The sequence below is a fragment of the Anarhichas minor genome, unplaced genomic scaffold (assembly GCF_050575085.1).
Source record: "Anarhichas minor isolate MPS153535 unplaced genomic scaffold, ASM5057508v1 ptg000011l, whole genome shotgun sequence".
NCBI classification, from domain to species: Eukaryota; Metazoa; Chordata; class Actinopteri; order Perciformes; family Anarhichadidae; genus Anarhichas; species Anarhichas minor.
Genome location: NW_027466457.1, coordinates 8,189,663 through 8,216,873, shown reverse-complemented (window position 1 = coordinate 8,216,873; position 27,211 = coordinate 8,189,663). Strand labels below are relative to the sequence as shown.

Sequence of the window (27,211 nt, the reverse complement as noted above, 5' to 3'; positions counted from 1 at the left end):
TTTTGTCCCATAATATTTACAACCGTCTTTGAATGTTTTACCTAAATCTTCATTTAATTATTTTATATCAGATAATCTCACATATTCATCATTCCTGTGTCTGTGCAGTTTACACTGCAACATATCATGCTGCATAAAAACACATTCATCACAGCGTCCCACTGTCATTGACTAATTAATAACTTCATGCAAGATTATTGACAGTTTCTCGCTGTTTGAATTCTGATTATAATCAGCAACATTATTCATGTTAATACCTACTGCTGCTCTGCAGTTACCAACAGGATGAGACTATACTTCTGACATACATAGAGTGTGTTTTACTATTTATTATACCTGTAAAACAGTAATATGAAAATAATTGGCTATATATCAGAAATTGTGTCAAACATTCTGGCACAGATTTAGATATGCGATAGCTAAGATCTAGTCATTCAGTAAATAGCTGGAATATCACCAATGCGCACAAACATTGATAACACTGCTCATACAAATATATACATTACATGCATGTTGTGCTTACACATGCTCCCACACACACACTCACACACAAAACTGCATTGATTCATAATGTTCCTCTGTTCATACGACAACAACATTTAATGAGACAATGAAAACCAAAAGCAACATAATTAGATAAGAAAACACTGGAATACATACACGTTGGGTGATACAAAATAAATATACAATTAAAAATGTATACAACATCTCAGTATGTTTTACTGTGGGTCATAACTAGCAGAAGATTGATTGAAGGAGCTGCTGCTGTGAGAGCGTGAAAGCATCTGGATGGGTCGTGCTGCTCAGCAGGTTCAGTCTTTGTTGCCAGAGTCGATCCTCTCCTGCCGCCGCTTCATGATCTCCTGCAGTTCTGAGGCCCCGCTGGTCTTCTGTAAAAGTAACACATTTCATTTTTTTTCTCTTGAAACTACTGTTCATCATTTACTAATTTTTGTGCACACATTTTATAAAAAGTACATTTTACATTGAATGAATAATATCACAGGTAATTCATTTTTTTTTTTACAGTTTAAAATAATAGATCTAAGATCTTAGATCGAAGCTTTAGGTCTCACCCATTGGTATGTCGCAAAGTTTTTATTTACAATACTTATGGTGTAAAGAGATGCATCTACTGTTTATTGTAATTTGGTAATTTGTATTTATTTATTCTACATAACTGTTATTATGTTATTGTCCTTGTGGGGAATTATGTAATAATCCTGCCTCGCTAAAGTTCAAGTTTATCGTCATATACTTTATAAAGTACAGACATTCTACAAAATGTCACTGAGTTATTTAAAGTGCTTGTGACTTATTTTAAAGTGCTTGCTGTTCAGCAGTCTGGCTGCCTGGGGGTTAGTTCTGACCGCTCTGTGGACTTCACCTGTATGTACTTAATGAGTGTGACTCTAATACTCTGCTGACATCAGCTTTTGGAAGAGTGTATGGACTTGTTGTAACATGCCCAGATAAAGACTGAAAGCTGAGAACGGTGAGTATTATCCAAATCTATTTAAGACGATTTACATTTTTTGCAAACATGTTGAAACGGTGTTCATTTGTCGATTTTAAAATAAATTGTTGTGGTCTAACTGTGAACGGAACAGCTTTGTTGTAACAGATGTGCGCACAGTTTGCGTGCTACTTGAACAAGTGTATGACTGACCTCCAGCTGTGCTTTCTGCACGGTGACCTGACAATAGACACGGCCACCTTCTTCTTCGCACACCGCCTTCAGTTCTTCTTTGTTGAGGGAAAAGAGTTGAGCTCCAGTCAGGATTCCCAAACATTCAACAGTCCTGCAAACAGTCAATTACTTTACTCATTATAAAATATAAATGCATTTCTTAATTCCATTGGTAAGTACACTGATGTTGCTAAAACACTGTAGATCCAAAGAGAAAGTCTTGGTTGCATTTTAACATATAACTGCAGGAAAAGCATAGATGTAATCAATAACATTAATAAAGACCAGATTCATCAGGGTTGTGTCTGTTCCAGCGTCCTGGTATTGTGCATGCATGGCTCGCTGGGATGGCTTACTGGGACATTTAATGGGACTGAGCCATCATCAATGTTATTAATGACACCTGTGCTTCCCATGTCATCCTGCAGGGAGCATGAATGTCAAATTTCATGGCAATCCATTTAATATTTGTGGAGGTAGGATTCATCTTAAAGAAACCTTGAATGTAAAGAAATGCTCAGTTGTATGCATAGACGGTGTCCGGCTGTTGGTTTGGACAGAAAGGGTCTTGTTGCTGATGTTGTTGACCTTGTGTGTACGTTCTTTCAATGTAATCTAATTTGTAGCCTGAAGATGTCCTTCAATTTAACAGTAACAAATACTCAGAGTATATTGTAACTGACCTACTTTTTTACTTTTACTAAAGTATATTTTCACAGAAGTACTTTTAATGGAGTACAATATTCTAGCAGGCTACTCTTTCCACCTCTGGTTATTGGAGTTGTAATACGATGCAGCTTTTAATTGGCCTACATTTGTCATTTTAGTGAGAACTTCTGGTGTGGGAAGTATTTGTTTTGCTGCATTGATGAGCGTCGTGGGTGACTTACGTTTTAGAGAAACCTTTTGCGCTGAGCCATTCTGTCACCTGCTCCGGGTTTGAGTCAAACGTGAGCGGTACTTGGCTGCCAGACGATCGCTCCACACGGAACTTCCTGGCGGCCGGCTGGCTTTTGTTAGCAGTGATCATCATCAATAACTCATTGTTGACTTCATCCATCACTGCAGCACAGAAACAAGACGTCAGCAGACGTCAGAATAGAGCAATTATGACACATCTGTAATTCCCAGATCTTGCTTTGTGTTACTTTGTTTGTGTTTACTCACTTTTGTCTTTGGGTCTACCCTTGTTGAAGCTGTCTCCATGGCTCAGAGAAACGGGAGATGACGGACTGTAGCCTGGCTGCACACACACACAGAAACAAACACAGTTCATGAGAAACCAGCTATTATTCCACAAACAGGTTTGTCTTTCATCTCACTGGTGGTTGATACATTTTTGCCCCGGAGCCAAAAGAGAAAATATGTGTGTGAAAGAATTTGACACCAGGAAGAGTAGCTGCATGCAGTATCTGCTGCAGGGCGTTGGTGAACCTGCATGCAGCGTGCATGTGTGCAGTGCGTGTCTGTAGGAATGTAGGCTTTTGTTGAGGGTGGGAACGCATTGCTGCACAATGAGTAGGATCACAACAAGTGCAGAGAGTTTGTACACAAAGCTGCACTGATCTAGGAGCAGCGTTCAGGTGATATGACTGCAAACGTTCCTTTTACATTGTTATTTTGCTTTGTTTTACATACTATCCTTTGTCTTTATACATCTAGGTTTTTTATTCAACTGATTACTTATTTATCACTGTAAAATATCTTTATTAGGACTCCTTCATGTGTATTAATCATCTTTGCACTTTAAACCCGGATGCAACAATTTTCCAGCAGCAAAATAAATCTTTCCACAAGCAGTGATAAAGAAACCTTGACCCGTCTCATTACAACGTGATTGCATTTCCCAGAATTCATTGTGGCACCTCTTGATAACACACCTGAGGTTGTGCAGCTGAGATAAGGATGATGACTCTAAGTAAGTGAGAGTGAACTGACATATATAAAAATTCAAAAAGCTGGAAAAAGTCTATTCAAAACAGCATTTCCTGTGGCTGCATTGCATTCTGGTCTACTAAAGCAGACAAAATAGTATCTTGAAATGTTTTTTGTGTAGCTGCTGGAAACATTGCCTGTGGGAATGCTAGAATTACATCACACAGCTACAACAGGCTTAGAAATAATACAAGTTTTTAACAATGCTATCAGAAAAAGGGGCTAAATTCCTTAATCAGAACTGAAGGATTGCTTCCCCACAGCTCTCAACATGGCAACGACTGGGCCGGCGGCTCATAGCGAACAACGTTAACAGCGCAAACAGTGCAAACATTGAGATCGGTGTTAACCGGAGGGGGAACCGGAGGGTGGGCTATAAGCTTCCGAGACGACGCAGCTTTAGCGGCCGTGTGAGCGCAGTGCAGAGCGGCAGCCATTAGCTAGCCAGTGAGGCATGCTCACGTTCACTAATATACGGCAGGTACGGCCTGCCCGGCCATGTAAACAAAGGAAGGAGAAGCTCAGATAAAAACACAAAGATCGGATCGCAACTTTATTTTCAGCTCAGGTAGACATGGACTTGGTAAATGCTAAATGGACTTGGACTTGTAAAGCTGTTTTCTAGTTTTCCGACCACTCAAAGCGCTTTAACACTAAATGTCATCATTCACCCATTCACACCCCTTCAGACACTGATGGCAGGGGCCACCTGCCCATCAGGACTATCTAACATTCATCCAGTACCACAGGCACAGCCTACGGGAGCAATTTGGGATTAAGTGTCTTGCCAAAGGAGACATCGACATGGACTAGGGGAGCCGGGGATCAATGCAGCCACAGGACATGTTGTGCCGATCCTCTGATTGCAGGACGAGCCGCTTTACCACTGAGCCACAGTCAACATTACTCCACTATATCTAGATGCTAGTTGTGTGCTGCTGTGTTATAAATAGAGAACCTTTTAAGTGAATCATTTCCTGAGCTCACACATACACAGCCAAAGGTTTATCGTGTTCATCAGAGAATGTAATGTTAATGCTCTGCATGTATAGAACAACAGGTCACCTGGTTGTAGACGGCTTCCGGCTCTTCGATCTTCACCACGTCCAGGATGTTAAACGGGACGTAGCCGGCCTGACCGCTGCGATTCCGTAGTTTCCACCACTGTTTGTTATCCTCTATCACCTGCGAGACAATTTTCACATCTCAATCCGAAATTGCTTCAGTGCTGGAAGTGCTTTTATGGTTTAGCACTGGACATTCGCTCATTTATACAATTTGTTTACATCAGACAAATCAGATTAGCTGCATTTTTAAATGTTTACCTTCACAGAAGGTCAATTTATGTTTTTGCTCAAGAAGGCTGGGGAGGGGTTTGCATCACCCCTGCCAGATGCTACAATCTACATCTGCATTTGTTGTAGATTAAAAACGATGTGTCAATGTTCTGTGAATTAGTTTTTTACCTCGAGGATTTCATCCTGCAGCACTGAGAGCTCGTTGGCATTCCGTGCTACGAAGTGGTAGCGAATTTTGGCATATTTGCGAGTGGGGGGCATCCCATTGTGAGACCTGTTAGGACACATGGTATCCACTCAGCACACTGTGACATGTTTTTTGACATGTGTGAAAGAGGCAGCGACGTTCGTGAAGGACTTCATTACTTACCCATTTGACGAGTTTGAGGAATGTGTTCCATAATACTGAAAAAGCAGACAGATTGTTACATGTTCAGGTGTTGGGACCTGTAATGGTCGGTGCATTCACAGACAGTAGCTAACAAACAAGTCCCTTACGTCTTCAGCTGAATGTCTTCTGTAATCGGGGCTGGTGAGAGACCCCGGTGGCCCCGTGGGTCCCTCTGTTTCCCATGGGGCCGCCCTGAGGAGCTCCAACGGCGGCTCCCAGCCATTACGAAACTTAGGGTGATAAGGAGGCGCACACTTATCCCTGGGCCACTCCGCTCTGCCACAGGAGGGACAGGATGGTCAAAATGTGACCTTTCAAACTACACATCTGTTCAGACAGAGCCAGTCAAAATAATGCACTGAACTCTCGATCGCTCCCAATGGTCAGGCCAGCCTTTTGCATGGTAGCTCACTGTCGTCAGTGTGTGACTGGGTGTGTGAATGAGAGGCAAATTGTGACGAGCTTTGGATAAACGTGCACTTGAAATGCAGCCATTTATGTACCTGGGTTTGGTCCATCCATCCCCCAGCAGCTCAAAGATGGTCATCTCTTTGGGGGAGAGGTGTCCACGCAGGAAGTCGACAGTGTCTTTGGAGAGGTGAGGGGAGATTACTGAACGCACAAGGTCAGGACTCCCACAGCTCTGCAGCACCTGTGGACACATTCAGGAGTTTACTTTTTAGCAATGTGCTAAGACGGATATATATATATATATATATATATATATATATAAATATACATATTTTATGTTTTTAATTTGTATCTAGCCAAACATTCAGTGCCATTTTCGAAACTAGAAAGTCTTCACTACTTAATGCTCCACACATTTTGGCCAATCTTCAAAAAATGTTGAGGTTTGATATCCAGCCATAGTGTTCACCAAAGAAATTAAACTAAACTAAATAGTTCTGCTCTTTAATCTGAAGATCCTTTATTGTTTTCAGAAGGCATGAAAGTAATAATTAAAAAGCAATTAACAGCATCCTGGATAAAATATTGATTAACTGCATCAGAAATCTCGGTTAGATGTACAGCTAGAGAACAGCTAGAGGCCGTGGGGCCACACTTTGAATATTACTGCTCTGCCTTAATCTCGACAAGCAAATCAAACGTGTCCAGAGGGTACTGCACATTATCAACTGGCAGAGCCTAATCACAGCTCTGCGTTTCTTTACCAGCAGTATCGAAGGTGTGACCGAAAACTGCAGGGTCGGAAACCTGCATTATGCAAATGTGGCTGCACCTAAGTCAGAGCTGAAAGCCACGTAGCTCCAGTCTGGTGAGAGTTTAGCAGAGCGGCAAGGGGTGTGGTGGCAGAAAAGATAACAACAATAAGAGGAATGTCTGATGGCAACAATGCAAACGCTTAACTGCTTTAATTCTGTGCGTTATTGTTACGGCTCAGTCAACATTGAGAGAATCAAATGACATGGAGAACTCATTTAGAGTGGATTAATATCGTTGGCATTCACTCAAAGGATGATAGCATCACCCATAATAGCCTTTATTCATATCTGTATCAGACACACTTTGTACAGATTTATAGCTCTTACCAGCTCCAGGGGGCCGAAGAGGAAATGAACCAGCTCAGACGCACTTGGATTCTGTATGTGTTTCTTCAGTTTGGCCTGCAGGGGGCGCCATGACAGACACACAGTGAGATGGTGATGCAGAGAGGACTAGTGATGACTGAGGAGAGGTTAGGAGCTGTGATATCTCACCAAGAGGTTGAGGGCCAGCTTCAGTTTCTGCAGGCTATCAATGAACTCTGCTTCAGTGGGGGGCTTGGCTCGCAGGGTCAGCATGCCATCTATAAACAACCAGAGCAACAATGACCACACACAGACTCCAGAGTTACCAGCCCTCCATTCAGACATATCACAGACGGAACACAGGATTCACTTTCTGGCCACAGTTCAAAGAAATGGTATTTTTGTCAGTGAAATGAAGGCAAGCAGTAAAATGATGGTTAGTTAATAAACAGCTCTGCATTTTAAAAAAATCACCTTGACCAGAGAGTAAAGCTTAAGAAAGAATGTGCTACATCAGTGTTTCTCAACCTGAGACCCAGAAGGTCCCAACATTCTCACAACCCCAGAAACCAGAGTCATGAAATGGGAATTAGTATTCCTTTAAATTGTATTTTCAGGGGTATGGAGGTTCCAAATTAAATAATGGTTATGAGATAAATCAGACGTACTGATTTAACTATACGTAATTATATTTATATAATATATATTTGAAATGTTTTGATCAACATGTATCTGGGATTCTGACCACAAAGTTGAGAAACTGATTCTCTAGAAAGAGAATACATCATTTTCAGCTCATCTGTCAGAGTCAGGAGCAACCAACAGATGTGTGTAAAAGTAACACATCCTGTGTGTGTTTGCACCTGACCAGTCACACAGAAAACAACACATCGCATGTATGTAAAGAATGTCTTGCTGCGAAGGAAACAAGGTGTGTTGAAATAAAAACACAGCATCACACCACTGCCAGTGTTGGGTGGTAAAACATTACTCAGCTACATGTTACAGTAATATTATTACTCATCACGGTTATAATTAGCTGCTATTACACTTTCAGTCCATAGATGAACAAACTTTTGGTTTCAATTAAAATAGTTTTGGCTCATCTAATCTGCATCTCAAGGTAGCCTCCATGCATAGTTTAACTGAATTAAATCTAAATTAAATCTTCCTTCTGGTATGCCAATATTTTTTACTTTTTTTTAAACATAATACCAGATAGACCGACACACACTGATAATAACATTTTAAACATTTTAACATGACAGAAATACCTCAGTTCAGCTTTCCCAGGGAGTGGATAAGAAGTAATAGTATGACCTCAGTTATGACAGTTGAGTAATGAGTATTGTGTTACTTAACAGAAAGCCAAACTGGCCACTGCTACCACACATGCATCACTGGATGACAGTCCCGGGCCACAGGACACAAACAGAAAAACATGACAATGTGAGCAATATGAGCATATTGTCACTGCATTCGTGCCACCACAACAGAAGAAAGGGAGACAGACCTGCTGGTCCTTTCTTCTTATTCTTCTTACTCTTGTTGCGCTGGTTGAGCTGAGAAAAGGCCTCCGTTGCCTTTTGCAGCCGCGCCACAAAGATCTCGATGTCATCCAGGGAACAGTTGAGGATTTGCTGAGGGAGACAAACCCTTGGGTTTAGCTTGAAGAATATAGCGTCACGAGCCGGTGAAAGGAGCTGTGTAATGTAATGACAGGCGTGGGTGTGGATAACAAACACTCACCACATCTTTCTCAATGCGCTGGGCCAGCTTTTCATGTGACTCTGTGTCATTTTGTCTGGAGCCTCGTCGATCTACATGCAAACATAAAAAAAGCTCTTGTGAATGCAACTATTGCATCAAACCGGAGCTCTGCATGTGAAAAGGGCTTTCTTTTGAGTGCATGTGCAGCATGTGTATTCTCACCCTGTGTGTTCATGGCTGCCGCGCGTCCCTTCGCAGCAGGTGAGGGGCCCTTAGGGGCCGAGGGGGGAAGGATAGTTTCTCTGTGGCGCTTCATTTTCTCCTGGTTCACCCTGGAGAGAGAGGAGGAGGCATTGAGACCTTCAGAAATCTAACATCAAGTTAGCTAACTACTAATTAGAAGTCTGTGTCGCCTCCTTCGATGTGTATTTGACTGCAAGAAGGTGTGTGTGTGTGTGTGTGTGTATGTGTGTGTGTGTGTGTGTGTGTGTGTGTGTGTGTGTGTGTGTGTGTGTGTGTGTGTGTGTGTGTGTGTGTGTGTGTGTGTGTGTGTGTGTGTGTGTGTGTTTCTGCTGCAGCACTGTTCTCACTTCAGAGTCTGAAGCCTCATTTTCTTTCCATGCTTGTTGTCTCCAATGGCACTGTCTATATCTGCATGGACCATCTCAGCCTGAGGAAAGTGAGGAGAGACACACAGAGTCAAACTTCACATACTGTATGGTGGTAGAGCTTCACTGGCAGCCAGAGTTACCGATCTAGGGTCTAGATCAAAATCAAATATTGCCAAATTGAATTATGAAAGTTTGCAGTTTAATATCCTATTGCAAACTGACATTAATATCTACCGCATGATGGATTTTACATATTCTATACAGTAAAAAAAAAAAGTGATACATTTTATACTATCTTCAGGAAAGCTATGCATCCATGGTGATAATTGTTTTCTGATATTCTGTCATTCGGATTATTGGTCTAGAACTAAATGTTTTGGAGTAACATATAATCCATTCATATATTTAAAAGGTTTTATGGACGATCATCTATGCAAAGCTTTGGCTTCTGGAGAACTGTAGCTTTTGTTGTGATGCCCTTCAGACCTTTGAGAGTGCAGCAGAGTGAACTTATAAAGTCCAAAAACCTACAAACATTTTTCAGATTTTGAAAAGCTGTCCTATTCGTTCTCCTCATTGAATAACAGAATCGTCAGAGTTTCGATAGCTAAGAAACTCCTCGTTCACTAATATCCTTTCAATGAATACAAAGGTAAGCAATATGTGATAGTCCAAAGGCCATGTTATTCAGATCCTCCAACCCTGCTCAGTGTTTATGAGCCAACATTTCTCTTAAACTATTTATTTGGACTTACTAGTAGCCTTGTGATTCTGAACTATTGAAAGGTATTGTCTTTAAAATAAGTTATAGTATTATATCCTTTCAGGGATTGATCTTCCCCGGAGAAGGCTGCAAGGCTGCAAACAATGTAAAAGGATACACACAAGCACACTGCCTCCAACAGCACTGAAATCTGACCTGGCGCTCCAACAACAGCAGCTTGGATTTACAAATGACATAAAACACAAAGCCAGCCAATTCACGCACGGACAATAACGGACGCAAACTGAGCCAAGCCTGCATCATTTAAACAGACTCACCTCCACCTCGTCACAGTGGAAGAAGTGGATGTCGGGTTTGTGCTGCTCCTTGTCCTGACACACCAGCAGGAGGACGGAGGGGTAACGTGTCTGATTCAGGACCGTCTGACTCATGTGGATTGTGGGGAGAGGGAAGTTCTCCAACTCTTCCTGCAGGAGCACAACAGAGGAATAGTTAGAGGGGAGGAGGTGGAGGAAGAAAAAGAGCAAGACACTATCTGAGTGGGCCTGAGTAAGATAGAACAATACTACAAATCGTCTTTAAAATGTGATGACACTCTCATATTTGCACTCTACATGGAGTGTTGTGTGATTTTTTTTTTATCTTTGGACAAAGCCAGGCTAGCTGTCTCTGCCTGCTTCTAGTCTTTATGCTAAGCTAAGCTAACCGTCTGCTGGCTGTAGCTTATTGAACAGACAGAGTGATATCAATCTTCTCATGTAACTTTTGGCAAATAAGCAAATTCCCCAAAATGTCTAACTATTCCTTTAAAGGTTGTTCAATGTGTGAATTGACAGAATTATAATCACATTGGACATTATGACGTATGTAAAAAAAAAAATTACTATTTTACTGAACTGTACCACATTTAATTAAAACTTAAAGAGGCACCTGAGCGTGTTCGTATTGCATTAAGTTGGGGCACTTGTGAGAGACAGATTAAAACAATATCGATGCACAGAAGGCCAATATATTCTTACTTTTAACAACGTCCATAATGCACCTTCATACTCAAACTCCCTGCCTGGTTAAATTCTCACATCTTTCAAACTCCAACCCCCCACTCTCTAGTGTAGGTTTTCTGCATGTGCTTTACAGTTTGTGATGCTGTAGATCCCAAACACAAATCAGTGCCTTTTAAATGTGAAGTTTATTGCATGCTAACATAATCTGATGATGAAGCCGTACCTGTGTGTCACAGTCCAGCAGCCTGACTGCCTTGTCGGTGACCTGCAGGAGCATCTCCTGGGTCCAGATTTTGTCTTTTGTGTCCAGAAGGACCAGTTTCTTGATAGCATCGTCCACTGTGGTAATGGACTCCGTCTTGTCCATTATGAACGTGGAGAGATGCTGAGTAGAAAGCAGTGAGTGGGTAAATGAAGGATAAGATTTATGGTTGTAAGGGGACTTTAACATGGTGTGACGTAAAAACAACGACTGTATGGAAAGTAGGAAAGGTATGTTGGTGGCCTAATCTGAAATACAGACTATTTTCAGTTAACTGGCTGTATTAAGGTAATAGTTTGACAATTTGGAAAATTGGTATTAATCTTCTAATTAACTCTCAGCAAGAAAGCAAAAAAGGATATTTCCCATTCCAAAACTGTTTCTAACACTGTAACTGTGCTGAACTGTATAGTTAGGCCTGTTTTCTTACAGCTATTACCTGAAAGAAAAACTAAAGTACTTAACTTGAAAATTCCTCACGATGCCTTCAGCTCACAGCATTACTTAGCCGTGTGAATTACTTGTTTTATCTGACATCGAAGCTGCAATATCACCACTTCCATGGCTCTCTCTGCATGCAGCTGTTGCCAGCGGGGCTCTTATCTGAGACCACCTGCCCATGTGTGATAACAGGGAGGCATTTAGAGAAATCCTACCCACAGGGACACAGGCCATAGTTCAACACCATCCCTGACCTAAATAATGTGTCAGGCTTAGACTTCCCATCATCAGTTCCCCTGCTGCAATCAGAGGCCTGATTGCTTTATTATAACAGAGTTTTATTATATGTGAATGGACTCTTGAAAGACTGCTCAAGAGGTTAACTGTCAGAGTTTATCTCTGGCCAAAAGAACAATGTACAACATTTAGAGTAAGTGTGTTTCTTTCATCTTGTTTTTCCCATGAGGTTCATTGACCTTTTTAAAAAGTATTATCTTCTATCTTTCCTTTTTTTAAGCCTGGTTTAGATTTTGTATATGTGTGACAGGAAAAATTGAGAAAAAGAGAGAGTTAGAACATAGTTCCTCAGCTGGATTACATCTGGAGACATAATGCTTATGGGGTTTACAACTACTGGAATAGCAGAACAAGATTTTCTCTCTTAGTTGCTCATTTTTATACATAGTTAAAAATTTGCCATCTATTTTATTATTATTGAGTTTATTTTATGTTATCTCAAAAGGCCTTTATTTATCTCCCCAGTCACAAGGCAGGTGAACAGGTATCACATGCATAAGTATATAAAAGTATATAAAAACGTAAATCAAACATTTAAATACAGAATGATGATTCAGAGAACAATGTCCAGGAAACTATTAAACAGTAACTTTTGATTTCACTTTAATGAGTACAAAAATGATTTTAACCTTAATAATAATAAGGTAAAGTGTGTTAAAGTGCCTCTCACACTGATCGGTTTACCTCACAGCCTCTGTAATACTATTAAATAAATATGCAGTCTTTCTACTTAAACATGTATTTTCCTTTTTTTCTAAAAACTTTTAAAAATACAAGAACGGTCAAAATTATAACACAGATAAACACAAATGGAGTCTTACCTCAACATGATACTGCGACGTCTCATGCATGATATAATTGGAGTTGGAGTATTTTTTCCTCTGTTCTGTTGATAAGAAAACAAAAACACCAAAAGTGAAAAACTGTCAATCCAAGTCCTGCCTGTGATCTTACAGTTAATCTTTTATAAACAACCAGCAGTGACACTGACCTAAACTCCACATGTTGCCCGTTGCAGTAGAAAGAACCGATGAAACAAAACACTCGTATGCAAGCTGAAAAGACCAGCACAGCAATAAGGAAGTGACAAGAATACGTGTGTGGGGCGTTTCTTTTCATGCTCTATCTGTAAACTTCACAGTCAACTATACTGTTCAATATTCACATCAAATAAAATGAAAACACCTATCTGAGAAGTTAATTATTAAATCTCATATCAAAGAGTCTGCGTGACTTGATTTGATCCCTAACATTACAGCTTGTTGACCAGACTGGCATTAACTACACCCACCAGTTACAGGCGCCGATTTACTGCAGGGTCAAAGATCAGTGATGCCATTCTCGACAGCACCATGCTAAGAGTTGGTCAACACGCTGTGAATTTAGCCTGGAATGTTTTAGAACAAACCTGTTAAGTAGTAACAGAGGTGAGAGTACCCTAAATAGGGGCATGCAAATAGTTTTTTGTCAGTGCTACCAGTGATTTAGATTAAACCAATGTCACCACACAAATCCACACAATAAAGATTCACTCTAGACATATTGTAAGACAGGCAATACTCTGCTCTGAATAATAACTTGTGTCTGGTCACAAACAAAACAATTCTAAACTACTTGCACACTCTAAAAAGCCTGTTTACTAGAAATCCAGAATCTACACAACATTGATATATCATCACCTATTAAGTTCAAATGGGGAACCTGTTAGCAAACAGTTGCTTATTTACACATCTGGCAGTTACAGAGCAACATTATCATTTGTTTGGAGTTTTGTTTCTGGCCACCTGGTGAATGTAAGTCCAGTATTTACTCTCTTTGGGCTCTGATTTTGGTCTCTACAAAACCCGCGATGGCAGTCTTGTAAGGATGTCCTAAACCAAGACTAAGTCATGACCAAGACCAGAGTACATCAAGACCAAGAGACCAAGACTTTGAGGGGTTGAGACCAAGTCAAGACCAAGACAAAGGCAAGCCAAGACCTAGTTAAGAACCAGATCAGCGAGAGTCCCAGTGCTGCTGTGTGCTTCTAGGTATCCAAATTTGTTTTTGTCAAAGATTTAGCTCAAATCTCTTCCAAGACAGCCAGAGCTTTCTCCTGTCTACCGCGTGTGAAGAGGGGCGGGGATGTGTGACAGCCGTTAACGGTTACAAAAAAAATAGAAATAGAAATAAGTCACATTATTGGTTGCATTTCAAGCAGGAAGTGTTACATCTTCTCACAGTAATGATATCAACAAATAAATCAGACAATGCACACGCAATTTAGTGATATACCGGCAGCTGTGGTCTTGGAAAAAATCAGCAGTAAGCCTTAATATAATTTAAACGGCTGAGTTATATAACAATTCACACCCGTACAGTTGTCATGGACGGGGAAATTACATAGAGACCAAAACATTTGTTTGTACTAGACTGTAGACATGTTTACGTCTGCTGTAAAGTTGAGCATTTTAACATGGGGTCTATGGAGATTGACTTGCTTTTGATGTCAGCCTTAAGTGGCCATTTGAGGAACTGCAAGTTTTGGCACTTCATTTCTCAGCACCGGAGGTTGCCGCTTGCAAAAAAAATGTTATTAAATTACAATACATTTTAAATGGTGACCTGTTAAAAGTTTGAATGAACACTTGAGCTAACTCCATTTTGAAGAAGGAATTGTAGACAGCACTGTGTGTACTGTTGGCTGGGACCAGTGTCTTCAAACAGGCCGAAGGTAAATGAGTATGCCAGTGTGCTCATTGACCTATTTACCAGCTGAATAGTCTGCAGGTTACAATTACGGTTAAATGAGAGTATGTTCTTGTCAACACTGGCAGATTCATATCAGGTCTCTTTATGTCCCCCACCCAATAGAGTCAACATTTTGATGCTGCACAGGTTTTTTCTCCATACAGACGTTCAGCCATATTTCACTTCATGTCCTTTTTGTTGACTGTGGCACAAAAGCTCTGCTGTTTGTATAACCCTTAATGAATGTGTGTCAAGCCTCCAAATGTCATAATATCTGTTTATTGATGATTAAGTGTAATCATGCTTCATAGTGCTCGGCCTTTTCCATGTTCCAAGCAGCTTTTTTGTATGCTGCCGCTGCCCAAATGACGCAAGCATGTTCCTGCTATTTCCTCTCTGCTGATTCCTTCCTGCTTGGCTCCCCACAGGTGAAACACAAGCGTCAAGTGTCGTACTGAAAGTCGAGCTCGCCCCATGTCTTATTAATGGACTGACATTTACGCCAATCAATTCACAGCGCTGCAACAGCTTGCAATAAGAGCCACTTAGCAGGCAGATGGGCAGATCCTCAGGGCTCTCCAGAGTCACTGACCAGTGATAAACATAGCTGCTTGGCAGATTATCAAACCAATACATGGCCCAGATCAATCGGACAATCTCACCTCCTACTAAATGCCCTTTAAACAAACTGAGACCTGATATTTAACGTGACTCAACCCAAATAAAAAGTAGTAAAAATGTTTGATACAATGCCATGAAACTGAAACGTTTTGCAAATGTAATTTGATTAACAAAAACAACAAAAATCCTGCATTGCCCAAAAAGGCAGAATGAGCCACAATACACGTTGTGGAAGAGTGCTGCTGTGTCCACAAAGATTATGTCACCAAAATATCATATTAACAAACCTCACAGTCTAATTCACCAAAGACTTGCTCTCTCAAACTACGTAAAACAAATGAATACAAGTTTACATCATGCATTTGTCTATCAGGAACAGTAAGAGGCCAAACACGTACAATACAGCCACTGATAACTGGAACTATTGGATCTTATTGGACATTCAGCTGAATTCCATACATACACAGACTTTAAAGAAAAACAGCAGAGCAGGACGAGAGAATTAACACGTGTTTAGTCAGTCTCACAGCCCAAACGCATTTTACCTGACAAAAACATGCTCCTCAACCTCAAACAAAGAAACTCAAGAAAACTGCCGGATGGTCTGAAGTCCAGAGGTGATGAATCTGATGTGGCACGTCTCTGCTCTAACACCAAAGCTGCTGATAACAGATCAGGGTGGAGGACCTGTGCATTATTTGCATCTGCTATGTGCTGCCCTGCACTGTGTGAATAATGGGGGAGTTTTGCATACGGGATATTGAGCTGGGACTTTTGCTGTTGTTCCTCTACATGTTTACTCAGCAGCAGACCTTTATCTATCCAAATATCTCCCACTGTTATGGATGGTGCACTCTCCTGCCTCTGTGGTTCAGGGGGACAGGCATGCTGCTGTCATCCTGCAATGAGAAGGTAGCGTGACCATCTGCCACACAAGATGAGACGAGCCAATGAAAAACAGCACAGCCTCGTCACGCATACAGCGGGATATTTCACAGGAATCCCAGGAGTGGGTGGGTCCTGTGGACTTACAGCATAAAAATAAATCACAGACAACGAGGTGCACAGTCGGATGCTTTGGGAACATCTTGCATCCCTACAATGCATCATCTGTCATTTGAGGCCATTCTTTATTTGGAACAGTGCAGCCATGCACGAGAGCAGGTTGTCCGGGCCTACCTCAGTGTAGGTTTCTATCTATCTGCTATACAATGTTCCTCTATGTTGGCAGTGTGTGGAGGGAGGTGCTGGCAGGAGCCAGTGAGCTAATGTCTGAGGCAGCGCAGAGAGGACCAGAGGTGAGTCCGCCTCTTCCTTTCCACTTTTCAATGCATCTTTTATTCACCTGCAAAACATGGGCATCCGCACCCTGTTCCAACCACACTTTAAAAACAGGCACACCCTGCACTCCCTCAGCACATTTCAGTCACACACACACACACACACACACACACACCCTAGCACAAGTATGCAACAGCTAGTGTCATGCCAAAACTATATTACTGAGTTTCACCAGAGACATGACAGATCAGAGCCTGACAATTCAGATATGAATGGATTCAGAGTATACATGAAAGACTAAAAAGCTATATAAATATACATCTGCACATCTGCACAAAACGTGACTATAAAGTGCAGACAAACAACCAAAAGACTGATGCATCTGACAACAAATCCCAGCATGCTGTGCAGGCCTGGCACAGAGCTGGAAACTCAAATTCCCTTCAGGAGCCCTGCCTCCCTCCCATGTCCCTCAGCATCTGACAGAGGTGTCAGCAGCCTGAGCACGACGGGGCCCCTCAGCAGGACCTTGGCCCCCTCTTATCACTGTGTGTGTGTATGTTCTGGGGAGAGGACTGTGATAGTCAAGCAAGGCCGTGGGGCTGCAGAGTGAGGGTGCTGGATTTCCTTATGAAGTCATTTGCATAGCAAATTGAATATTGTTGTGATTTGAGTCAGTTACAGTGCTGATCTACACAGCTTGACTATGACAGTTTGAAAAGGTGTCAAAAGACAAGGCTGACTTTATATCTAACGCAGATGCAAGATCTATAAAAACGAATATGCTTTAGCTTATTTTTAAATAAATGAAAACAATTGGGCTCTGTAGTTTTTAGCAATAGCGTATTTGTTTGGGAATATTTTCATATGCGGATTTATACAGATTTGCAGGTTCATTGTTCATCTCACAGCAACAGAGTGGTTAATTTATGGACGACAGTGAAGGTCAACAATCAGGCTTTGACTACAGAGGCAATATGCATTAGTAGAATAAATCAAGTTTGTTTTCCTAGGATTTTTGAAAACTATAGAATATTGTCTGCCTTTAAGAATAGAAATAATAATGGGTGTTGAAGAACATACTTAATAAACAATGTGCAAACTATTCCTTAATAATTAAGAGTGTAAAATCTCCTAATTGACAGAATAAGCTATATACTGTAAATCGTCAGCAGTGACTCATGCCACAGAAATAACAGCAGGAGTAATTACAGGTGACGGGCATGTAAAGGCAAAGTCTTGAAAACAGGCCAACAATGAAATAATCCGTCTAACAAGGCAGCAACTTCCCGTCACACTTCCATGCAGTCACTTACCGTAGAGGGCCTTGGCGCTGATCTTGCTGTCTGATCTGGCCACTCCACTGCAATGACAAGAAGAGGAGACGGGGTTACGCTGCATGTTCTTCATCCTCACCCCTGCACCTCTGGACGTCGGTGTCACAAACGCTCTGAATCACCCACTCTGTCACTTCTCATAAACGCAAGTACCACCAAATAGGAGTGATATATACGGAGAGAAGACTGGCCAGCACTGGATGAGATTAGCCTGAGATTCTGAGCATATGGATCAGCCAGGGAGAGAGAGGGAGAGTGGAAAAGGGAGAGAGGGGGAGGGTAAGAGGAGGTGTGTGGGGCACGGAGGGAGGCTAGAGCCAGGAAAACCCAGGCAAAGGCAAACAATTCTCAACAAGAGCCGCTCTGTGCCCGAGGTCCCTGACCCACACCACCTTCTACATACTGGGTTAGTGATTCTCTCGCGCCTGTGTGACAGTAACTCCGCGTAACACACTGAAAGGTAAACATGTGGGGGGGGGGGGGAGTAGGAATGTGTGCGACACTCACTTGGCTTTCCTCGACGGAGGTTCCAGAACACTCATGGTTTAAGGCATCCACCTGGAGAATAAAACAGAGAGGATGATAATCAGAGAAAGAAACAGGTTGGGTGTTGAGGGAGGGAGGTGGCTGAGGGTGGAGTGCAAACATTTTCCACCAAAACAAACATGCATTATGTATTCCTTTTAAAGGCCCTCTAAATGCCTATTGCATCATTTTTGGTGAGCTCTCATGTACAGTCCATGGTGTTAAAGCTTATAGAGCTATTGGTAGCACCTCATTAGGGTTGTAGATATGACGTGCAAAGTTGAGGCGTAGTCTACCAAACAGCCTGTTCTTCCACTGTGTAGAGCCAGGTGTTGGGCCTGTATTGCTGGTAGTCGGGGGACTGATCTGGGACAATGGCAGACAGCAGGCTGATATGCACTGTGTAATTAGATCCACTCTGTTGACGACTATATCTGTATAGCTGCAATTCATTAATTGGTTATAGCTATTTGATAATTAGCATGGTGTGCTACATCTAAATCTGGTCAACGAGAGCAGGAAATGAGAGAAGGACACGCCCCCCAAACCTTTCCCTCTGGGTGTGGAGACTCTTTTCTGTCAAGGCATGTACTGATGAGGTTATGTAATAAATCTATCAGGTCTACAGTGCACACTATGGCTAAACACACACTGTAGCTAGACTAACTGTGGACCCTAACGAGCTGTTACACAAAAGGGTGGGCTCCTCTCGGCTTCCTTTACAATACTTTATACTGCAAAGCCACTGATAAGTGCTCCTACGTTATTGGCTGAAGTGAATTGTATTTAACACTGGAGATAGTAATCACCTTTTACCGTATGTGACTTTTAGACTCCAAGGAGCCATGTATCGCTTTGGCCAATGCGTTCAGTTTGTATTATTAATTGGTGGGCGAGAGGTTTGGGTTTTGTTTCACAAGCAAGCATTTTAAGTGCTCTGCAAGAACAATCCAACCTGTAAGATAACAACCTTGTGTAAGGCGTGTGTCCCAGAATAGCTCTGAATATTTCAGTATAATTTTCTAACCAGACTGTTACCACTTGTACTTGGCAGCGTTATGAGACAGACATTTCCTTGTGACACGCCTCCTCTCTGACGTGTTGAACTATTTTTGCATAATGAGCAGCAGTAAACTACACGAGGTAAACACTGTGTATGACAGTTTACAGGTTACAGGCGTGGTCACTCAAGCTTATCGTGCCGCAGATCATTAACTTAATCGGCCTCAACAGATAATCCGCTCATATCTGCTGCAACATAGTGAAGCCAAATCACAGCAACAGCGTTCACAGATATCACCCAAAGTTACTGTGTTCCTGCAGACATGACTTTGTTCAGATGCACACATGTATCTCTCCATGCGATCGGCTTAAAGGATCATCTACAACAAAATCGAACGGAGAAATGCAAATGAGCAAAGAAAACTAATCCGATTAACTTTAGTTTGCACAAAAGGTAGACTTCCTCTTTCTGTCCTTATCTCTCTGGTCATCATCCCTCTGCGCTATTGTTCGCAGCTCTGGCCCACCGCCAGGTTTCAGGAGGGAGGTGAAGCCGGAGCTGGATAGACTGGGTGTCATGTGTTGTCAACCTCATGGCAAGAGGCCCTCCGCACACCTCTCGTCCACTCAGCCTCAGGTGCTTATTGTTCAATACTGACAACCTCTTATCCAGAGGTAATTACACGGTTTTAGAACAATAATTACGCAAAAATAGAGACTGAGTGTGCAGGATGCTTATCTTGCTCGTAAAGGCAGCTATGTCCCATATTTAATTCTACCTTTTCTCAAATTAGCTGGTGATATATTTAGATCTTTCATTTTTAATTGAAATTAGGTGTTGTCATGTTCATGCTGCTTTCTGTGACAACAAATCAGAGCGATGAGAGTAACAATGAAAGTCAACCAAATAATCTGTGTTGTTTCTTTTTTTCACATGTTAAATCTAATTTTGTTTTTAAACTCGTATAATTGTATTATCTAATATTTGAACAGTTAATAAATCAATAACTACACATGAGATTCTGCGATCAGTTTACGCACAGAGGATGTCATGAGCTGTTTTGCATGACAACAACCTGACTTTATGTACCAAGTGTAAAACTAAAACAAAACAACTGATTTTTAGCAGCTTGAGTCTAAAACACATTTAATGCCACAACATGATAACTCTGTTCATACAAAGCAGCACAATCACACTCCCAAACAACAACTGCTCTAACACAATAAGTATCTATCATAACACACCTGGAGCTTAATCAGAGGATTTCAGAAAGCCTGACAACAAGAATCACAACTGACGTGCACATTATTGGTGAAATAAACCCAGTGTTGACAGTATCATACCACGGTTTTCTTTTAGCATTATAACCAAAGTGTGCTGAGATCTCAGCAAGTAAATGTTAACCAAACTCGTACTTCAATATCAATATCAACACCTTTTGACATTGTCATAATACAAAACTAGAAGATATTGACAGTGATAGTTTATGTGCTGTGTCTGAAAAAATATGAGCAGGACTTTGCTCCACGCTCTTGAGCATTTTGTGAAACAATTGTCTGATTTATGCATTTCAAGCATTGCATCTGGGTGAATCATAGCACGCTGTTATGACATCTGGTGACGATGTTCCAGGTTTATTCTGGCTATACAGGTCTCTGAATCAGGACACAGAGCACCCGGCACAAGTTGAAATCAGGCCAGATTTCACAGACATGATCCCTTTTTGATCACATTCATATAATATAATGTGAAAATCAAAAATCACCTACCAGGACAATGAAATGCTAAAAATAGTGTTTCTTATTTGGTTGTTAATGTGTAGCAGGCATGGGGTTATTCCTAAAGTTGTTGAACCCAAATGAAAGCACATTCCTCTGTCATGCTGTCATTGAGCCTGAGGGTGACAGCAGGCTTAAATGTATGATAGCAACATATAGCAGAAACAACACCAAATGTTGCAGTATGTGAATTACTCCAATAATGAATCACTGTACAAGTTTTCAGACCTGCAGTCTTGGTCACAGATCATGAATGATGTGCTGACAATTATTCGGAGGTATTTCATAATAACATAATGTATTATTAAAAATAAATCATCTCCATAAACAAAATAAGTGCAACCAATCTCTACTTCAAACCAACATTAGGCCATGAAAGTGCATATGATATAATATGATATGATACGGCTGGGAAGGAAGGAAAGAATGAAAGAAATACAGAAAGAAAGAAAAGGACTATTCTATCCTTCACCCCCTCATCGGAACTCACAGTGGTGTTTTCCTGAACGGGATGCTGAAGGTGACAAACGTGGGCGAGAGGCGCCTGAAGCATCAGCCTGCCATGACAGCCCGATCAGGAACCCAGCGGGAAATTGTCGATATTTGCACCCGCTTGTTTTCCAGTAGAACCGTTGAAATCCCAGACTGTAAAATACACAGCTGTCATCCAACAGAGCGCAGACGTTTGTTGCCGCTTGCCAGCAGGTAGGTGACTCTGCAGGTAACTCAATCTGAAAGGGGAGGAGCTCCACGGACACTTTGTGGGAGGGGCGGTGTGGGCTTTTCTCACTCACTTCGCAGTAAGTCGGAATGCTTTGGTTTGGATGCATGCTGGTGATCCAAATCACTCATCGGTTTTATTATCCGGCATTACATAAAGCAACAACAACCCATACTGTGCAGCTTCATTTGAAAACATAGTGATTTATTCATTTATTGATGTATTCTTATTGCCATCTGGTGTGCTTTGATAATATGCTGTAAATCTTGGGAGTTAAGCGGTGGTTTCAAACCTTTATGGTTTGTGACCCCGTAAAATAAAGCCATATTAACTTGTGGCCCCACATCACATACGAATGGGAATAAGAGAGAGGACTTTAACCAAAACGTTGTTTTCCTCCTCAGACAGTGTGATTTGAAGGATTTATGATTTTTTTTTTTAAATATATATTGCAAGAAAAAAAAAACTAAAATTACAGCAGAATGAGGAAAATAAACTTTTGTGTAACAGAATATATATATATATTCATTTTTAATCATCTTGTGAACCTCGGATTTATCTTGGGACCCTTTGACAGATCACAACCCTAAGGGAACCACCGCTGTAAAGCACCATTACCCTAAGAAGACCTTAAATGACCTTAGGTAACATTTATGGTTATAAAAAATGCTGTTTATGATTTACAAATGCAATTACAAATGTATAGCCCTCGATACATTTTATACGCAAGCTATTGATTTGTGGGATCATTTTATTTGAGCAGGTTTCCGTTTGAGCAGCAAAGCAGTAGCTGCTCTAAAACAGTTGGATTCAACAGGTGAAAGAAGAGCAACAGTGTGGAACACTGCCCAGGTTTCAATGTCACTGGCTGCTGGTAAGAATGACCAGTCTTTGTCCAGCTGTAGTGAGCTGTGCCTACAAAGAAAATCATTAAGATAATGCTGTTGCCCTCTTCTGGGTATATTACTGTATGTGAACAACCACCTGAATGATTTTGCTTGCACACAAACTGGCTTGACTTACATTCAGAGACACAAGTGTGTGTCCATGTGCTCAGCTGTTGCTTAAGCGCATGCACTCTGAAATGTGATTTGTTTTGAATGTGGTTACTTTGGAAACCTCGCCATTCTGTGTGATCATTAACTTGAGCTGTCAGTGCTGAGAAATCGGCTGTTTGACGAATGTGGGGTTGGAAATGACCAATAGAGATCTTTACCTGAAGGAATAAAGTGCAGAGGATCAGTGCTGATCTGACATCAGATATGTATAGGCTGCAATGAAAAGATTAAGCCAAACTACAACATTCATTCTCAACCAATCTGGGTCAGGTACTCTGAAAGCAACTTTATAGATCAATAGGAATATTGTAAGGTCATTTGCATGTATAGCCAACTCCAGTTAACCTAAGTTGTTGACTCATTCAATTCCTAAAAATGGAAGACATGGAATAAGAAAATGTTCCTTTTCTTAGTAATAAAATCAGTGTTGCCACGAACACTTCAAATCTTAATCAAAACAATTCTGCCCTCTACTGGAGCCAAGATGAACATATATGAAGCGTATTAAATGTGGTATGTTTAGTATAAATAGCACAAAGCATAACGCTGGAGAGAAGGCTTCTTCAATCGTCACTGAAACACACAAAAAAAGAGCAAAAACAGATCTGTTATTCAACTGCACCTGAACAACTTAAAGCACATGAATGACAGAGAAGTGTGTGAAACAATGTTTAGTTGTTCAAAATCAATCTTGCAAATGACTGCAGGTGTAGTTTAGCTCTTCCTTCACATTGCTTTATGAATGCATGCCGGCCATCGGCCACCTGAATAAACAATATCCATCTTTTCATAAAGGGAAATTGGATTATTGTCCTTGGATCTATCTTGGGAGTAAAAATTGAGGCTGTGGCCACATTGTAGAAGGTATACAGTATCACTTAAATGAATGACACACATATCAATTATTCAAACAAGTCCTAAAGGCAACCAGGGCTTCATTCGTGGACAAAAGCGTGAACAAAAGAAAAGCTGAGTGCGTTCAGGTATATCAAAACATACGTCTGAGATGCTAATTACAAATGTTGCCAATCAAAATAAATGGAGACTATATTGTAGGCCACTCTCTTCATATGATAATGAAGCATGTTATCTATGTATGATACCAGATATTGTAACATGTCCATCATTTATGCTGACATGCAACTGTCAAAAAAAAGCCTGTTGTGTTCTGAAATGTCACATAATCTGATAAGGCCATCCATCATGGCTGGTGAGGTTTAATATAAACTGTCTGTGATACAAACGAACGAGAGGAGAAGTGACCTGGCCAAAGCGTTGAGAGCCGGGAATACAGCTAAACCACAGAGAATAAATGATGACATCGATGACGAGCCAAGTCAGAATGAGGTCATAACGAACAAGGCCCTGAATCGCCCTCCGGTCCCTCACACCTGCAAACAGGGTCAAAGACGGTGGAAGAGGGATGCCAGTTACTGTTGAATGTATTGTTTTCACCGAAAGTGTGCATTACAAACTGGAGGCAGGCAGTTTGAAAGAAATGACAAATGATGCGGTTACTTGTATTATGGGAAATGTTGGATCCAGTGTTTCAGGAGCTTGACCCATGCTCGGGATATGTCATACGCATATCACAGGTTTTTAGATTAATAGACGTTATTTGTCAACATACAGGCAGCTCTTGCTCACCACTTGTTTTAACATTTGACAAAATCACACATGCAGAGACTCAGTGGAGTCAAATTACAGTGAAAAATCGTCTATATCTTTAGTCAACACTGTGTTATTGCTGCAAGGTGATGATTTTAAGAGTGGATGGTTTGGTATCTCTTCCATGTGTCTTGAATTTATACACCATGTTGTTATAAAATGTAATTCCTAAGACAGGACACATTTGAAAGCTGCTGGGAAGTCTGACTTGAGTATATGTCGCTCCATTTCAGGAACCTTGAAAACTATAATATGCTCTTGGGAATGGATGGTAAGCAATAATATATGATAATGCAATCAAGTATACATGTGTTGTATGCAGAAATATGTGGCTCTGTTCTCTCACCACGGCAATAATCCAGAATAACCTTGAGGTTCAGCAGAATGATCAAACAGAGATATATCAGGAAAGCACCAAGCAGCTGGGTAGAGAGTTCAGGTGTTGTCGGTTATCATCAGTCAGTGACAGAGAGAGGATGTCCTTTTTAGACGCTGCGTTACTCAGTTGAATGAAATGAAAAGGATACTACTGTGATTGCTCTTCCTAGAGAGAGAGAGAGAGAGAGAGAGAGAGAGAGAGAGAGAGAGAGAGAGAGAGAGAGATACAGAGAGAGAGAGAGAGAGAGATACAGAGAGATACAGAGAGAGACAGAGAGAGACAGACAGACAGAGAGACAGAAACGCAATTAAAAAAGTTATCTCAATTTCTTCACAGCTTTGAATTAACACAATGTACCAAAGTAAGAGCATTGACACCAGTTATCTTTAAAGTGGATGTAAATAATATGAATTACATATTTAGCGGTCTGATGTAACGCTAGCTTGTTAGCTTAAATGCGTGTCTACAGTAACTATGGCAACGCGTCCACCTACCTTCTCCAGGCATCGCCATTTTGATTTTTCCTCAGCTCGTTCACTTTCTACTAAAACGATGAAACGTCTCGGCCTACTGGCTGGAAGATGAACTACAACAGCTTGGTCAAATAATAGGATAAATGTGTGGTTAAAATACTCGCTAACGCAAAGACAGACTGAAGTGTATAAAGTCCTGATAATCTGTCAACTGGGAAAGCACGTGCAGCACGACTTTCTTTTAACGTTGGCATTTAACTTCATCTCATTTCTGATTGGCTGGCAGGCTGCTCAGGATGTCTAGTCAGTGTAACCTTTTAATCACTGCAAGGTATTAATAACTGCAGGTAACTATAGTTTACACACCTCTTAGTTCAATGTAACTGTTAAAAACCCACTCTTATCCACCTCCAGCAGCAGCAGGCAGCTGTTTTCAGTAAATAATAATAATAATGAAGCTACTATGCACTACATGCTCACTATCAAATGGCAGATAAAGTTAGCAACTAAGCTAGCTTAGCTGGTGAGCATAGTGAAGCATGTAGCTAGAAGCTAAAGAGGCTGAACGTTTTCTCAGCAGTTGGTGGAGACCAGAGCAAAAAGGAGAGTCAATATTTATTTTGACAGGTGAATGAAAATGATTGCTAATGTTGCTCCATGTCTACTAACATGTTTATGATAACAACTTTATCAATATGTTGATGTATACCTACATTTATTCTCCCCATGCCAAACCACAACCTTCAACAAACCCCCAAACCTAATCCTAACATGTAACATTTAACCTTGACCTGCTTTTTGTCCGAAATAGGTGAGTCCCATTAATGTGCCTTTGTTCACTGGCTTTATATCCACACAACATGCAAGAGTAGTAGGCTACAAGTGGACACACTCACACACATCCACACACACATGCAGTTCGCTATATGAGATAAGAAATATAGAATGACAAAATGAACTGCTTTAGTATAGCCAGCTGTTTCATTGTCCCCTGCAGCCTCTATCTGTTTCTCTTTCTTGCTTGTCCTCTGAAACAATCTGCATAGTGTGGCTAAAAGAACGGAGGCGTTGTCTGGGCTGAATGGAGGAAAAGCAGAGGGGTGGAGGGGCTGTAGAGGGAGATGCTCCAGCTGTGGGGGAACAAGACAACACAACAGCATCTCACATGTGGGCGAAGGGGGGGTGGGCGTCAAGGCTGCGTGGGCTGCACACAGTGGCATTGTTATAAGGGGGGGGGGGGGTGCAGCTGATAAGGTTGAGAGAAATGGATCATTCCCTCAAGTCCTCCCCTTGGGAAGCCTGGACACAGAACACCCCTGTTACTGTATGTTTGCTTAAGATGGAATTTAAAAAGGCTGCACGGAAGTCTTTAAATCACTAAAACATACTTTAGATCAAATGTTTATGCGCTGCTAGATCAGGGAGAGAGACAAATATTTATTTTTAGGACCATGAATCAGGTATAGGGCTAAAACTGAATTTGACAGCCCATTAGATCAAGTGTGTTGGAAGCTTTTTTTTTCAAAGCGTCCTCAGGCCTGACCTAACTGCATGCTGTTTGTATTATGCTAAAGTCTTTTCATAAAGTTAAGGCAAAGTCACATTCATTTCATTTTTATAATATTGCAAATTTGCGTCAGAAGGCTTTAAAATCCATAGCCTCTATTAGAATATAATTTAAAAAACTCAATATACAAAAACTTAAGAGGAAATAGGGAGAAACTTCAGGAGGAGCAACAGAG

At 41.1% G+C, this 27,211-nt stretch overlaps 1 protein-coding gene across 1 annotated transcript; it reads right to left on the bottom strand.

The window, feature by feature from the left end:
- Positions 1–812: 812 nt before the first annotated feature.
- eps8l2 (EPS8 signaling adaptor L2) lies at positions 813–18,406 on the bottom strand. Its single transcript, XM_076089926.1, has 20 exons — positions 18,372–18,406; positions 17,844–17,890; positions 12,717–12,781; positions 11,119–11,280; positions 10,209–10,358; positions 9,147–9,226; positions 8,779–8,888; positions 8,596–8,666; positions 8,360–8,486; positions 7,036–7,124; positions 6,868–6,942; positions 5,818–5,966; positions 5,422–5,590; positions 5,294–5,328; positions 5,092–5,197; positions 4,691–4,810; positions 2,858–2,933; positions 2,581–2,752; positions 1,670–1,802; positions 813–890 (listed from the first exon to the last, which is right to left on the bottom strand). The coding sequence occupies exons 1-20, from the start codon at positions 18,404–18,406 to the stop codon at positions 813–815; spliced, it is 2,049 nt and encodes a 682-aa protein (XP_075946041.1).
- Between the last annotated feature and the right edge of the window lie 8,805 nt (positions 18,407–27,211).

Coding starts and splice junctions, on each gene's coding strand:
- eps8l2 (XM_076089926.1), bottom strand. CDS start 18,406: ATGAGTGTTCTGGAACCTCCGTCGAGGAAAGCCAA. Junction 1,803..2,580: donor GCAAAAGGTTTCTCTAAAAC/GTAAGTCACCCA, acceptor GACTGTTTGCAG/GACTGTTGAATGTTTGGGAA. Junction 891..1,669: donor TGCAGAAAGCACAGCTGGAG/GTCAGTCATACA, acceptor TTACTTTTACAG/AAGACCAGCGGGGCCTCAGA.